Source organism: Pelmatolapia mariae, linkage group LG14 (assembly GCF_036321145.2).
Source record: "Pelmatolapia mariae isolate MD_Pm_ZW linkage group LG14, Pm_UMD_F_2, whole genome shotgun sequence".
NCBI classification, from domain to species: Eukaryota; Metazoa; Chordata; class Actinopteri; order Cichliformes; family Cichlidae; genus Pelmatolapia; species Pelmatolapia mariae.
In genome coordinates, this window is record NC_086239.1 from 16473959 (window position 1) to 16487911 (window position 13953).

General features: G+C 41.4%; 1 protein-coding gene across 6 annotated transcripts in view; it reads left to right on the forward strand.

Annotated features, from left to right (window-relative positions):
• The first annotated feature begins 494 nt into the window (after positions 1 to 494).
• The window catches only part of fli1 (Fli-1 proto-oncogene, ETS transcription factor), a 30743-nt gene continuing 17284 nt past the window's right edge, over positions 495 to 13953 (forward strand). Inside the window, exons 1-5 of one of the 6 annotated variants that reach the window (XM_063493553.1) lie at positions 495 to 630; positions 2331 to 2417; positions 11657 to 11868; positions 12606 to 12760; positions 13620 to 13823. In XM_063493553.1, the coding sequence (XP_063349623.1) occupies positions 2379 to 2417; positions 11657 to 11868; positions 12606 to 12760; positions 13620 to 13823 (610 nt within the window). In that variant the 5' untranslated portion in view covers positions 495 to 630; positions 2331 to 2378. Of the gene's footprint in view, positions 631 to 2330; positions 2418 to 6792; positions 6927 to 7030; positions 7094 to 11656; positions 11869 to 12605; positions 12761 to 13619; positions 13824 to 13953 lie in introns of those variants that run through there. The other 5 variants (XM_063493548.1, XM_063493549.1, XM_063493550.1 and 2 more) reach the window with 5 other exon arrangements.

The window sequence follows — 13953 nt, forward strand, 5'->3', positions numbered from 1 at the left end:
TATGTGGCAGAGGGAGATTTCCTCACTAAGTCAGTTTCTTGTGGCTAACATTTTTAGGCTTGCTCAGTATCTGTCATATAAATTGCGTTATGTTTTAATTCCACCCACGAACGAACTTTGTTTACAACTTTATTCTGGATAGGTAACAACAAGTTTGTTGAACACAAAAAGTGGCTCTGGTTTCTTTTTGAAGTTTGCCCAATGTGCCATCTCCGCTGATATTTGCCTGCTCGTTGTAATAAAAATAAAGCTGCTCAAAATATCTTTTTTTGCACTTAAAAAATATATCGACACTTTCTTTCAACAACAGGCTTTATAAATCAGCTTTATGACGCTCTTTCCCTCTCTCTGCTTCTCCCTTATTTCATGGTTCAGTGGCCTCACACCGCCGGGCGAGGGGAGGTTTTTCTCTCTCTGCTCATTGGTCGCGGCTTTTCAATCTCTCTAACATTTCCATTCATACAGCCGGCGCTCCTTTTTGCCCCTTTCAAAATAACTCACTGTCATCATCATTCGGAAAACGGCTTTGCCTGGACGGGACTAATTATTTAAAATTGGGGGAGTGATTAGCTGCAATCGGAAAAAGGAAAGCAAGAAAGAAAGATCAAGCGTCTGGCACAACAACGACAGGTGAGTGAGGAAAAATAATCCTCAAAATACGGAGTCGTGTAAACTGTGCACAGCGTGGGTGAGAATGCGGGAGGATAATAAATCACTTCTGCTTGTTTTATTGCTTTTATTGATGCCCAGTCACGTCGTAAACGGATGTAGAGTTTGCACCTCGAGCGAGAGTGGACGTTTCGGAATGACTCCAAAAGTGAAATGAAACTGCAGCAGCTACATCTTAATAGTTGCGCTAATCTTTGTGTATCGTTGCATCAGACTTTTATTTTTCCCACTTAAGGGTCGAATTATATCGAAAAGCAATAACCTGATAATCTTTTGTCAAGCCACTTTTTCACAGTCTAACTTTGGGGAAGGTAAGACAAACAAAATGGAATGCGTATTAGCCGAAAATCAGTTGGCTCTCGTTTGTGATGGATAACAGCAAGGTAAGATGCTTAAAATGTAACACTAGAGGGGTCCCGGCCCACGGGGCTGTCTCGGAGGAAGGTTCACGCCGTTATTCACCAGTCCTCCTCTGCCTAATTGGCTGCAGATGCGGTATCCTATGGTCTTTTTACCCCGTAGAAATTGGATGCATTTGGGGAACTTTATGAGGCGAGCTCTGCTTTTGCCCGAAGGAATCGAAAGAAAAAAAACAAACTTCAAAATAAAGGGATTTAAAACCGTGTCACGTTCATGTATAATGCACTCTTCCTTGGTCAATTTATCACGAGGCACGAAAAAGAGACTCGAAATTGCGCTGCACATAGAGAGAGTTTGTGTTGCTGTGACTTTCTGGTATAAACATGTTTTTTTTTTTTCTTGGATTTTTTTTGACAGGTGTTTTCTACAAGATGCCAAAGGCTCGTGGTCTGGAGTCAGCATCAAAAATAAAAACGTGTACAGCAGGAAAAAAAATCGATTATCAAAATATGGCCACGACTGCATGCTTCTAATCATGACACATCGCAGCATAGCTGCTGAACAGGACGTCCCAGTACGTCCCGTACGCCTTGTTAAAATATGTTAAGCTTTAATGGTGCGTCCTGCAAGTCCATATACATTTATTTGCTTTATCGCGTAGCACAAGAGCCATTTCTGGTGCCGTGTGCCGTTGCCTTCCTAATAATTGCAGAGGGAGGGAATGGACTAAAAAACACCGTCCTCTAAGTGCCCTTTCACCCTAGACTTTGTAAGCTGCACTTATTAAAGCGAAAAGTGTTTCAATATGTGGTAAGCTTTAGGGGGAAAACGTGATGGGGGTTGGGATGGGGCCCTCCTTTTTTTTTTTTTTTTTGCTGCCCAACTCCTATTGGGCGACATGAAGTAATTCATCCATGTTAGCAGTAGGTCAGTGGTGTAATTTCCGTCTAATGGTGTTTCTGAATGTCAGCTATGGACAGCGGTAATTAAAAGGTACCCGTATCTAATACCGCTGACCACTGGTGAAAAAAAAAGAGCTTTATGAATGAATCCAGCCATTATGCGTGGAGTCTGACGTGCACGGGGGCTATTAAGCAAATTTGACTTTCTCTTTATTTTGGTGGAAGTGGCAACCCATGTGTGCACTACGCCGGAGTTCTCAAAACACGTGAAAACACGCGGTACTCTGTGGATGTTTGCAGTTCAGCAAGTGTAAATAACGTTTAAATGAAATAATAAAATCTATAAATAATGGTGAAAGAAATCTTGATAATTGTTTGTCTTCTTTTCCTTTTTCTCAGGGCCCATTGGACACTGAGCACCCTTGGGCCTGTCTCTGTCAAGTAGACATGTTTCAAACTGTCCCTGACACGTCGTCTTACGTCAAGGTAAGACACCACCGTCTCTTGGATCAGGTAATGTTTGAGGGACAATTTTGGGTCCTTTGATTGAAGCCTGCGCACAGTGAAATGATACTGAATGTTAAAACCTTTAACAAACCACTGTCTTTATTTGTATTTAAAACCAGTGTTTCTACCCCCGCCTGTTGCCAGAATAGGCTTTTTTATGCTGATTTTATGCGCCTGTTGTAATTTTTAAATGCTACTTATTTTTTGTATTATTTTCTAAGTCTGACACCTGTAGCCTGAGTACCTGCCGGGGGGCATTTTATTTTTCTTCGCGTGGAAAAAGCCTACATGTTTACACTGTCAAGTCAGTGCTGAAGTGTGGATCTGTGGTCTGTGTGATTTACCAAACTCGACTCAACTTTTTTTTTCCCTCTTTACTCCAAAAATGCTGCTATTATGGGTCATAAACATGTCTGACGTCACGAACTTCTCTCTCCCTCTCTCTCTGAGTCTCTCTTTCTCTTGGTCCTAAAAATGTAAATAAAGCAAACAGCGCACATCTGGTTTTCACATAAACCTGCATCACGTCACACATGGCTCGGCGTGACTACCTGCAACTGCTACAGCCGCATGTCTGTGGCTGAAACCATTAAGTGTTTCTCTTTATTGCAACGTGTGTGTGTGTGTGTGTGTGTGTGTGTATGTGTGTGTGTGTGTGTGTGTGTGTGTGTGTGTGCGTGTGTGTGTGTGTGTGTGTGTGTGTAAGACTAGAAGATGTCAACAAGTGTAAGTAAACTTGGGTGGTTGCGTGACGTTCACTCCCAAATCCATCAAAATAATCTGCACGGGTGTGATTGCCTGGATTGCGCCTCATTAAAATAAGTCATTGTGCAGCAGCAAAGTTGCTGTAATATCTTCATAATTAAGGTATTTTTTTTCCACGGGCTTCTTGTTAATGTTTTGAAGACCCGTTCCCTTTTGAATAAGGGCTCCTTTCATCCAGGCACGGCGTTTGTGCCACTGCTGAGAGATCCTGCGTTTCGGGGCTCAGAACAATTCCGGATTTGTTGTGAAAGAGTTAAATAGCAGGGAATGTTTAAGGAGAAAATACGCATTTAAAAGAGTCTTTCTGCTCCCTTGAAAAAAAAAAATCAATCAATAAATAAATAAATAAATATATATATATATATATATATATATATATATATATATATATATATATATATATATATATATATATATATATATATATATATACAGAAGAGGGAGTGAGACAGAGGAGATCAGTGAGGGAGAAAGGTTGATATCGGGAGTTAACTTTCAATTTTGCTCGCCTCTTATAGTTTGCAGCCCGGGTTGCTTACGTTTGCTTTAATCCCATTGTTTGTTAAATGACAGTTATTATTCTCCTGTTTGGGTTGAGGGTTAGCCTGTGCCTTTTTTTTCTTTTTTTTTTTCGTGCAAGTCCAGCACTCACTGGCTCACTCGCACTCAAAGAGATGTTGGTCTGAATGTGGCACGCCTCAATAGAAAATTTAAAAAGAAATATTCCCCATTCAAGCGGATCCACGGCCAAGCATTTGGTTTTGTTTGGTTAAGGCCAGGCGAGACTGGAACTCTCCAATAAAAATAAATCTCAAATTAATTATGGCCTAGAGCGAGGGGCCAGACAGTTCGTGCTTATATGTGCTGCAGACTCCACTTTTTGCCCTCAGTATTTTGACTCGAGCTGTCTTTTAGCCCCAGAGAAGGAATGATCTGAATACAAGTCTGCATTCTAATGAACAGCAACCCCAACAGACTCGCATGGACCGGGACCATTTCTTCGCTGAAATAACACTCTGGGAACAGTTGTGTTTCACGCAACACTCAGTAGCCCGCTTTACGTATTTCCCACTTCAAGAATAGCCAAATGAGGTTTCCAGGTGCACATCATTGGGCAAAGAGTAGCGAACTCGTGTTTAAAAATTGTTAAAGAATAATCTTCATATATATATATATATATATATATATATATATATATATATATATATATATATCACTCCTTTGACAGACTGTTTGTCTTCGCTCAAACTAAAACCATATTACTCAATTGAACTCATTAACTAACTGTAAATCAGATTTACATAAGACAAATCTCAGCAGATCCTTCTATAAGCTAAAGAAGAAAGGATGGGCCTAACAATTGAAAAGCTGCAGAACATAAACTCACCATAGTATCCGCCCACCTCTGGCTCCTTGCCCCAGCGGAGAGACAGAGGAGCTACTGGCTCGTGGTGCAAGAAGAAATGTCTGGCTGTCTAGTTCCAGCGTCAAGCCAGATGTTCTGTGGTTCGCTGTGTAAACCAACTTGCATTTGTTTATTGGCCTTCCAAAATGTTTGTTACCACAGTATTCATTATGATCTATGTAGATCCTGCCACCACCAACCCCCCAGTCTTCTTGATAAATCAGAGTGGCAGGTAGGTTATGGCCTTGAATCAGAAGGACATGTTGTTAACTTCCAAAATCACATATTTTCTTTTCTTTAAGCAGGAGGGGGGTTTGCGTCATTTGATAATGTCCTGGAAATTTGCAGCTCTGTTTCCAAAGATATTTCATTTATTTATGTTACCTAAACTGATTTTGACACCACAGCGGGATGAGTGTATTTTTATTAATGGAAAGTGACATAAATCCAAAGATGCACATCACACACTGGTGGGATGGAGTGTTTCAAGAGATCTGTTTCTTTATTGCTGATCATAAAACCTTATAGTGAGTCACTTGCTCAAGGTCGCAGCTTAAGTACTTCTTTAATTTCCCCCCTTTATCACCAGTCTCCCAACAACAAAAAATTGAAAACCTTAGACTTTGGAATGTATAAGAATAACAAAAAACAACCCAAGCCAGTCACTGAAGAGTTAAACAAGGTGTCTCCCTTAATTACACGAGTCTGAACTGGCCTCAGGCAGGAGAAGCCTTGACCCTTAGCAGGATCCAGATGTGGTGGTCCCAAGGGTGGGGGCCCACAGCTTCACCAGACCCCCAAGCCGAGAGCAGACAGGCCGGCCCTGCTGCCAGTCTTCGCTGGCAGCAGCTCCCAGCTTATTTTTTGTGCACACTGAGGCCGGTCCTCAAAGCGAAACCACCCCTCAAAATCACAAGAATATTCATCATCATTATCATCTTAATTACACTGTAACCAGGTGCATTCAGTTTAGCAAAGAAAGTCTCTCATTTTATTTTATTTTGTACTCAGACTCCTGCAATTGCGCAACCTTGGTTAAGGTGAACATTTTAAAGGCTTCTAAAGTTAGTTACCTGTTTTGTTGGATGTAAATGTGTCCCATCTCTCAGAATTACCAAATGTAGAGTTATTAGTCTGGTCATATTCAGACCTGGTTACTCGTCTAGCATGTGCCTGAAATTGGGTTTAAATTGATGAGGAGGAATTTCGTGGGGTAAAAGAAGAGGAAATATATGTGGGGGTGGGGATCTGGGGTTTCTTTTTTAGACTTAAGCAAACATGGAGTAAAACAGAAAGTTTGAAGTTTAAAAAGCTATGATTAAAATGACAAAAACGTAAATATATCGAATAATAATAATAATCCTTTTTTAGTGGGCTTATGTTGATGCATTCTGAGCTTCATCCTTTTAGCCCTGTGCTGAACAGCAGACGCACACGTGTAGCCCAGACCCTTAGATTATAGTGCGGTTGGAGCTAAATGCTTGGATTTTATTAATGGTGTCTCAGGGAAAAAAATCCACAAAAGGCTTCATAGAAAAAAAAGGAGTTTGCAACAATTCCTGTCAGAGGTGTTCAGGTTGCTCTCCTTATTTGATTTAGAGCTACATCGAACCTAGTCAGATGTGTCCAACATCTGTCTAGGTTCAAAGACAATGTTTATTTAATGTATCACTTTAACTATGTATATAATAAACATTATTATTTATTTTTTTAAAGAGAGAATAGGCTGTTTTATAGAGAATCGGAGGTAGTGGCCAGATGTAAGTCTGAAGTGTAGGCGTTAACCAAAAGCGCTCTAAAACATGCAGTCGCATAACTTAGATTGTCCGGCGACAGTAAAACCTCTTTCCACAAAATCTCAGTCAAATATGAGCAGGAATAATTCATAAGCCGGAGAAATAGTAAACCATTCCACACCATCTGTGGCATTACTGGGAAAGCAAAACACACAACACAATTTTACTGCAGGCTACACAGCAATGGCTGTGCACAACGCAGGCAGCCATCCTGTAAATATTTCCGACCAGAAAAACATAACAGCGGAGCGAACACTCAATTGTTTTCCCTGCTTATCTCTCTGGGACAGTATCCTGCTTTTTTGAAGGCAGGGCTTTCGGTGACACACAGCTTCCTTCTCAACCTTCTCAACAGTGGTGACTTCACTTCCCAAATTTAGAGGAAAGAAAAAACGCAATCCGGTAAAAGTGTCTCTTTCTCTCCGCCACATACCGGGGACTGGAATTAATTCAGGAGCGTGTCATGTTTGGGGTATCGTCCGGGTCCGCTGAAAATTGCGCAAAATGGACGGAACTATTAAGGTAAGGGTGGAGAACGGGGTGTATGAGTTTGTGGGAGACTGCTTTTTTTCGAAGTTGCGCCTCCTTTTTTTTAAGCAATGGTTTGAAATACCCCTCTGTGTCGTCTGTGAGCTGGGATCTCCAGTCAGGCAAAGATGAGCGGCTTTTTTCTGTCGGTCTGAAAGCGGGTAACCCGATTTCCTTCTTCTTTCTTTGAAAGTATCCTTCTCGCTTTTTGTATATACATATATATTATCTGACTGGTTGCGAGGGCACTGCTGTGGTGTGGATTCGAGGCTAAATCAGAGATCACCCTTTGGATTTGGGGGACCGAGCGCATAATTACGCGCGTCTGGAAAGGCACAAAGGAGCGATGAATTGTTTCATACAAACCCATGTAGACTGTACTTTCCTGTAGTCATAAGTAATACTTGTGTTCAGCGATTTGGTTTAGTCTGGGCAGCGGGGGCTGAGCAATAGCCATGACTGGATGTACCGCTGGATAGATGTGTCGAGCTGCGCAACAGTGGTGTGGCACATCGCCCGGCTCGGTACGAAGATCTCGTCGTAGGTTAAAAACTCTGACGGCTTAGAATTTACCACAAAAGAAGAAGAATCACATTCCTCCCTGTATTTCTGTTGGTTGTTGTTTCTGTTATCCCCTCCGCTGCCGGACAGGGAGTTTTGTGAAAGTGTAAGGAAGGCTGTCATACGGTTACTTCACACAGTAACTGCACCGTTTGCGACACTTTAAACCGCAAACCTTCACAACGATACCTTGGCTTGCTCCTCGTGCAGTTACACAACTATTTTGAAATGGTGCTGCTGCTGGTTGAGCGCTGGTCTACATTAACACTGGCTACCGGCCCCCCCAACAGTCAAATTCCAGATGCATTATGGCTGAAGCCACCAGATGTTGAATGGCAAAGTCCCTATTAAGTTCACCCTGCAACGCGTTTAGTTAACAAGTGTGAGCTGGGAAGAATGAAGCATCTGTATTCACTCTTATTGTTGCAAGAAAACCTAATGCGATTTGTTTTCTTTCGGAAATTTAAAGTAGCTGGTTTGTGGCGGCTGGGTGTGGTGTGAGTTTTGGAAGAGTGTAAACGTTGGCCAGACAAAAAAAAAAAATGTCAGTCTACATATAGCCTTAAATCGCTCATCGCTCACAGCGCTGTGATTGTTTTGTAGCGCACTTGAAGTTAATTCCCCCCCACGGCTGCAAGAGGACATGACTATATCAGCCTGGGTTTTCTAACAAAGTAAGAAGCTGCATTACAATTAATGCAATCATAATTGAATCCTTTTGGCGTAAACGACTGGCTGCTACTTGCATTCATGCTCGCTAAAGAAAGGAAGGACTCTCTAGCCATGAGAGCTTCCTGTTCTACACAATCTTTTCCTGACAGGTTTCCTCTTCCTCCTTAAACAAAAGACAGGAATGCCCCCCCCCCCCCCTCTCCGTGGGTGGCTCCTGGTAGATGGCTGTGTGTGAACGCCAAACAGATACACGTGTAGTCTGGATGTGGAGTTATTCCACGCGGTATCCAGCCAGCTCCCAGACACGTAGTGACGCATTTGCGGAGATAGACTTGGCTGATGTAAACAGAACAGAGGTTGCTCCCAGCAGGTGTCACACTCACACAATGGTCATAATGGTGCGTGCTGATCCACAACTGAGCTATGATTTATTTGATGTTTTTCCCCCTTTGTCTGGTTACTGCGGAGAGCTATAGTGAAAAACGCAGAAAGCATGCTTTGGGGAATTGACTTTAAAGGATTAATTAAAAATAAATCTTTAAATTTCAGGAAGTTTCTGGAGATTTGTGTGTGTGTGTGTGTGTGTGTGTGTGTGTGTGTGTGTGTGTGTGTGTGTGTGTGTGTGTGTGTGTGTGTGATTATAATTTTTCAGGAAAAGTTCCTCTTTGGTGCCTAACACATTTTCGACTTATCTTAGGACGATTTCAGGCAGACAAAGAGTGTGTAATCGGCTGCCTGTAGTAGCTCTCACTGGTAGTATGTGTGTGTTCCTAATTGGCTCTGTTCTCTCATCCTTTCAGCTTCTTCTGCGAGAGTGCTGTACCCCTATCTAAAACAAAACAAAAAAAATAAAAATAAAGAGTACTCCAATCCTGATGGGCACACACCACTTGCCAATCATTGCTCCAATTGTGCAGCCTGATATGTCATTGTAAATATAACGTGCAACAGTCATAGTAGTTAACAAACCCTTTATCAGGCTGCAATGAGACATTCCCTCACTCTCTTACACTTTATCATCCACAAACTAGCTGCTGTGCTCTGCTCAGATAATGTGTCTTGCTGCCAGTGTTCAGACTATGACAGATCCACTGATGAAAATCGCTGGAAAGTCTAATTCTGGCAGACGGTTAAGAGGGTCAGCTTTTCCTTTTTTCTTCTTCTTCTTCTTTTTTTTAATCCACCCATTAACCTGAAGAGTCGTATATTACAAAATCCCTAGTTTGGTCTACAGTTGCCATAGCCCGTAGCCCATCATTGAGGCTTGCTAATCCAAATCATCACAGCGTTAAACACAAATCCATATATTCCAGTTTGCGAAAAGCCCGTAAAGCTCCGGTTTATTTGCCACACCCATGCACTGTAAATCGTTTTTATCCATGTTTTGCATCCAGTTCTGTAAACACAACCAACACAGAGGCAACAGATGGTGCTAAATGGCACATACAAATGTTAACATTTTTTTCCACTGCAGTGAGTATCAGACACTATCAAACATCTCTTCTGATCATTGGATAAGTTTTATGTAACATATCATTTTCACTGCAGTAATAAGAAAAGCACCATTACAACAGACACCCCGATTGTTATTACTGAAGTTTTAGAGAAGGTTGGCACATTAGGTCCCTTATTAAGGTCTCAAACTGTAGCTGATGAGAGAGTCTTCTCACCTTTTTTCTCTTTTTGTCATTGTTGTATTTAACCTCCTAGGACCTGGCATCCACATATGTGGACATCACATTTTGGGTTGTCCAGACCAAAATACAAAATTTTGCTCTCCAGGGGCCTGATATCCACTTACGAGGACATTTTACTGCCTCTGTTTTATCAAAATTCAAAACGAATGTTTTCATATGTGGCTCTCATTTTTCTTAGAAACAAAAATCAGGTAAAAAAATATCTGGTGATTCTTTGTTTTTACATTTATCAGGTCCCAATTGCCCAAATAGCAAAGAAAAATTAAAAATGCATACCATGAAAGAGTTCTGGTCTTAGGAGGTTAATGCATGTGCATACATGCATTTTATATATTACATTAGTTATGCCATTGCACCAAGAAATATGTGTCCTACAAAAAGAAAGTGCACTGAAATGAGGGCAAGTGAAAACTTTCCACTCGCATGAAATGCCTTAGAAGTGAATAGTAGTGAAGTTATGTGAGATCTTGAGGATTTCACTTTCATAAAAGCAACATTTTTGAGAATGCAACGGCTGCATGTTGGAAATATTGATCAATGAATATCAAGTAGCATTTTTTCCCCCCGAGGCAGATATCTGGCATGTTGGAATGAAATAATTCAGTCCTTGGGGATTAGACACGTCTCAGTCTAAGCTGTGCCATCACATCCTATCAGATCCAGATGCGCATCAGACCTAGGCCCGATCCTCAGAGGCATATGGCTGTAATGATTTCACTTTAAACTTTTGTCTTATTGTTTTGTTTTTCTTTCATTGTATTTGTTTGTTTTATTCTTGTCCACAAAGATAAATGGAAAAACTAATATAAAACTCATTCCATTCCTGTTAACATGTATACACATTCTGAGCACAGATCTGACTTGGTGACGTTGTCTTTCTCTGCTCCCTGTCAGAGACAAACCGGTGACATCTGCATGTTAAAATGTGACCAGCAAACTCCATAATCCAGTCTTTACTTCCAAGACATTACATGAGGAGCATGTTGAAACCGCATAGCGTCTTGGCCGGCACTGTGTTTCAGAGTTTGTTTTCTTTAATAAACTTACATTGCTCCAGCTGAGTCAAAGTAGAGGGGGTCACTGGAGCTGTGACCCGAATGCTTCTGTTGAGTCTTCTGCTGTGGGGAGAAGCCCAGTACCAGACAGGGTAGCCACACCAGGGCCTGACAGGGGGAATTTCAGGGTGCAGTGAAATTACAAAGATGGCGATAAGAAAAAAATAATTACACCCCAGGAATAAGGAAAAATTAGATTAGGATGCTGTTAACTCTTAGTTAGAAGACTTTTTTTTTTTTTGTCGTTTTATATGGGAGCCACTAGGTGACCGCTGGTGGCCGTGTGTTTTGATTAATATTATTGTTATTATTGATGTTACTACACCAGAAGGCCCTGTGGCATCCTATCTGCATCTCCCCTACTCCACTGTGGGCATGATTGAAGTCATCGTAACATCAACAGGAAGCTACAGCCACTACTCTTGTAAACACAAACCGCTGAGGATGCCAGACAGCGATATGACCCATAACTGCACATAATTACTGTAAACAAAAAATACACTAGAGATTCGAAATTTGACATCACAAGTTTCTGGATAGTGTCAACTAAGAAATTTGAGTTGTATTTGTTCATGTCAAGCAATCGCTTTGATGTATGTGAAGCCAGAAGAGAAAGATATTTAGTATAGTGCAAAATTGGGACGCTAGAAAGAATAAACCCTACTATAACACTTCTACAGCTCACAAGCATTAAAGAGTTTTGAAAGAAATACCAAGGGTTTGTTATTTTCACCTCCAGGAGGCGCTATCAGTGGTGAGTGAAGACCAGTCCTTATTTGAGCCTCCCTACGCTGCTGCTGCCCCTCTACCCAAAACAGATATGACTGCATCTGGCACACAGGACTACGGCCAGACCCACAAAATCAACCCCTTACCCCCACAACAGGAGTGGATCAACCAGCCAGTGAGGGTCAACGTCAAAAGAGAATATGAGCACATGAACGGATCCAGGTAATGACATGACAGCCACACCCTGTGGCATGCATTGTTTAGTAGAGATGAGTTTTTATGCACTTTTATCAGACATGCGAGCGGGTGATGAATTGAAAAGCAAAATCGACACAATGAGTTTCAGTTAGGCGTGGCTTTGGCTTTCATTCTCCAAGTCTCTCAAGCTCTCCTGGTAAGATGGAGTACCATTCACTGTTAGGTGTTTTTTAACTGTGTTGAGATGTGGTGAGTGCATTTCCTCAAACCATCTAGTAACTCCTTGCTCCAGATGGCCAGGGCTATTGTCATCGTAGAAGAGACCCCTCCCTTCATAATAGAAATGTTTCGGCGTAGGATAAACATGATCTCTCAGATAAACGCTGTATTTATTTTCAGTGCCCCTTCCCTCTAATGGGACATGTGGACCCAAACCATGGCACATTATGCTGCTATGTGGATCAAACAGATCCACACTCATTGCAGATTTTCAGGTTTTGCTTCTAATTTGTCATCCATTTGTATGACACTTCTGCTGCTGTCGTTTGTCATTCAGCGGGCCATTTCTTTACCACAGCTAACCTTCACGTTTCGCGTCTAATCTTTGATATGCTTGGCTCAGACGAGCGTAGGGCTTGAATATCTCGTGCCAAAGTCAATGGCTGGAAAGGAAATTCAACAACACCCAATTTATCTGCTGATAATATTTTTACAACTTACTTGGTGTGCATGTGTGTGTGTGTGCATGCATGTTTGTGCAGCAGGGAGTCTCCAGTGGACTGCAGTGTGGGTAAATGTAATAAGCTGGTGGGGGGTAATGATACATCTCAGATGAACTATGGAAACTACATGGATGAGAAGAACGCCCCTCCCCCCAACATGACCACCAATGAACGGAGAGTCATTGTACCTGCAGGTAAGAACAGATGTGTATAGTTAGGAAAAATTAATCAAGACATAAGAACAAAATTGATTACTATTGTTAGATGGCAGTCACTTGCCTGTTCTGGTATGATGTCACTAATGCTGAGGCACAATCTAATGAACCTAAGTAGATATATATATATTTTTTACTATACCCTTTGTTTGAACACTTAGTTTAAGAAATTTGTCTTTCACTCAAAGTCCAAACAAAAGGTGTTTCAGTACGTTTCAGAATGCCAAACAGTGTGCCAAAAAACGAGAACATCCAGATTATTTAATTAAAACTGAATGCAGACTTGGTAAATTTTTCATTTTTTAGTGTTTAGCTGATGCCAAAGGCCACTCATCTATTAACCTAATAGGAGCTCACTTGGATGCCACTCCTTAACCACAAAGTGGCAAGTTTGGGGTTTGGTTTCCAAATTGGCTGTGCTGTGTATCAGGCATGGGTCAAGTAACATTTGCAAATACTGAGTTTTCTTTGGTATCACAAAGTTCGGTCAATTTAATGATGAGATTCAAAAATGAATACTATTCTATGATAGATGACTGAACTAGGAATCTGCTCTGTTTTCATTTTACTTAATAAAGTAAAAGCAATATTTAGTATTCTGTCTAAACCACACAAACTGAAGTCTGTTCAACTCAGCATTATTATATGAAGCTAAATCACAACAACAGTTGCCTGAAGGCACTTCATATTGTGAGGTAAAGAGCCTGCAATAATACAAAGAAAACTGCCTTCAGTTTGTTTATTACCCCTCCTCCCTTTAACTTAGAGATATGTCTTTCCTGAGGTCTGCCCACAACAGTCAGTAAAACCAGTCTCCTTTCCTTCTGTCGTCCTGCAGACCCATCACTGTGGTCCCAGGACCATGTGCGCCAGTGGCTAGAGTGGGCCATCAAGGAGTATGGCCTGTTAGAGATTGATACGGCAATGTTTCAAAACACGGACGGCAAAGAGCTCTGCAAGATGAGCAAGGATGACTTTCTACGGCTCACCACCATGTACAACGCAGACGTGCTTCTCTCTCATCTCAATTATCTCAGGGAAAGTAAGTAAACCTTGGTAATTACTTGACGGGTCTCTGGAACAAATATAGGAGTGCAACAAAAAGTGTTTGACAGTTTAAAACAGAAGAGGAAAAATAAATCAGAAAGTATTAAACACAGTGAAAAGTCAGC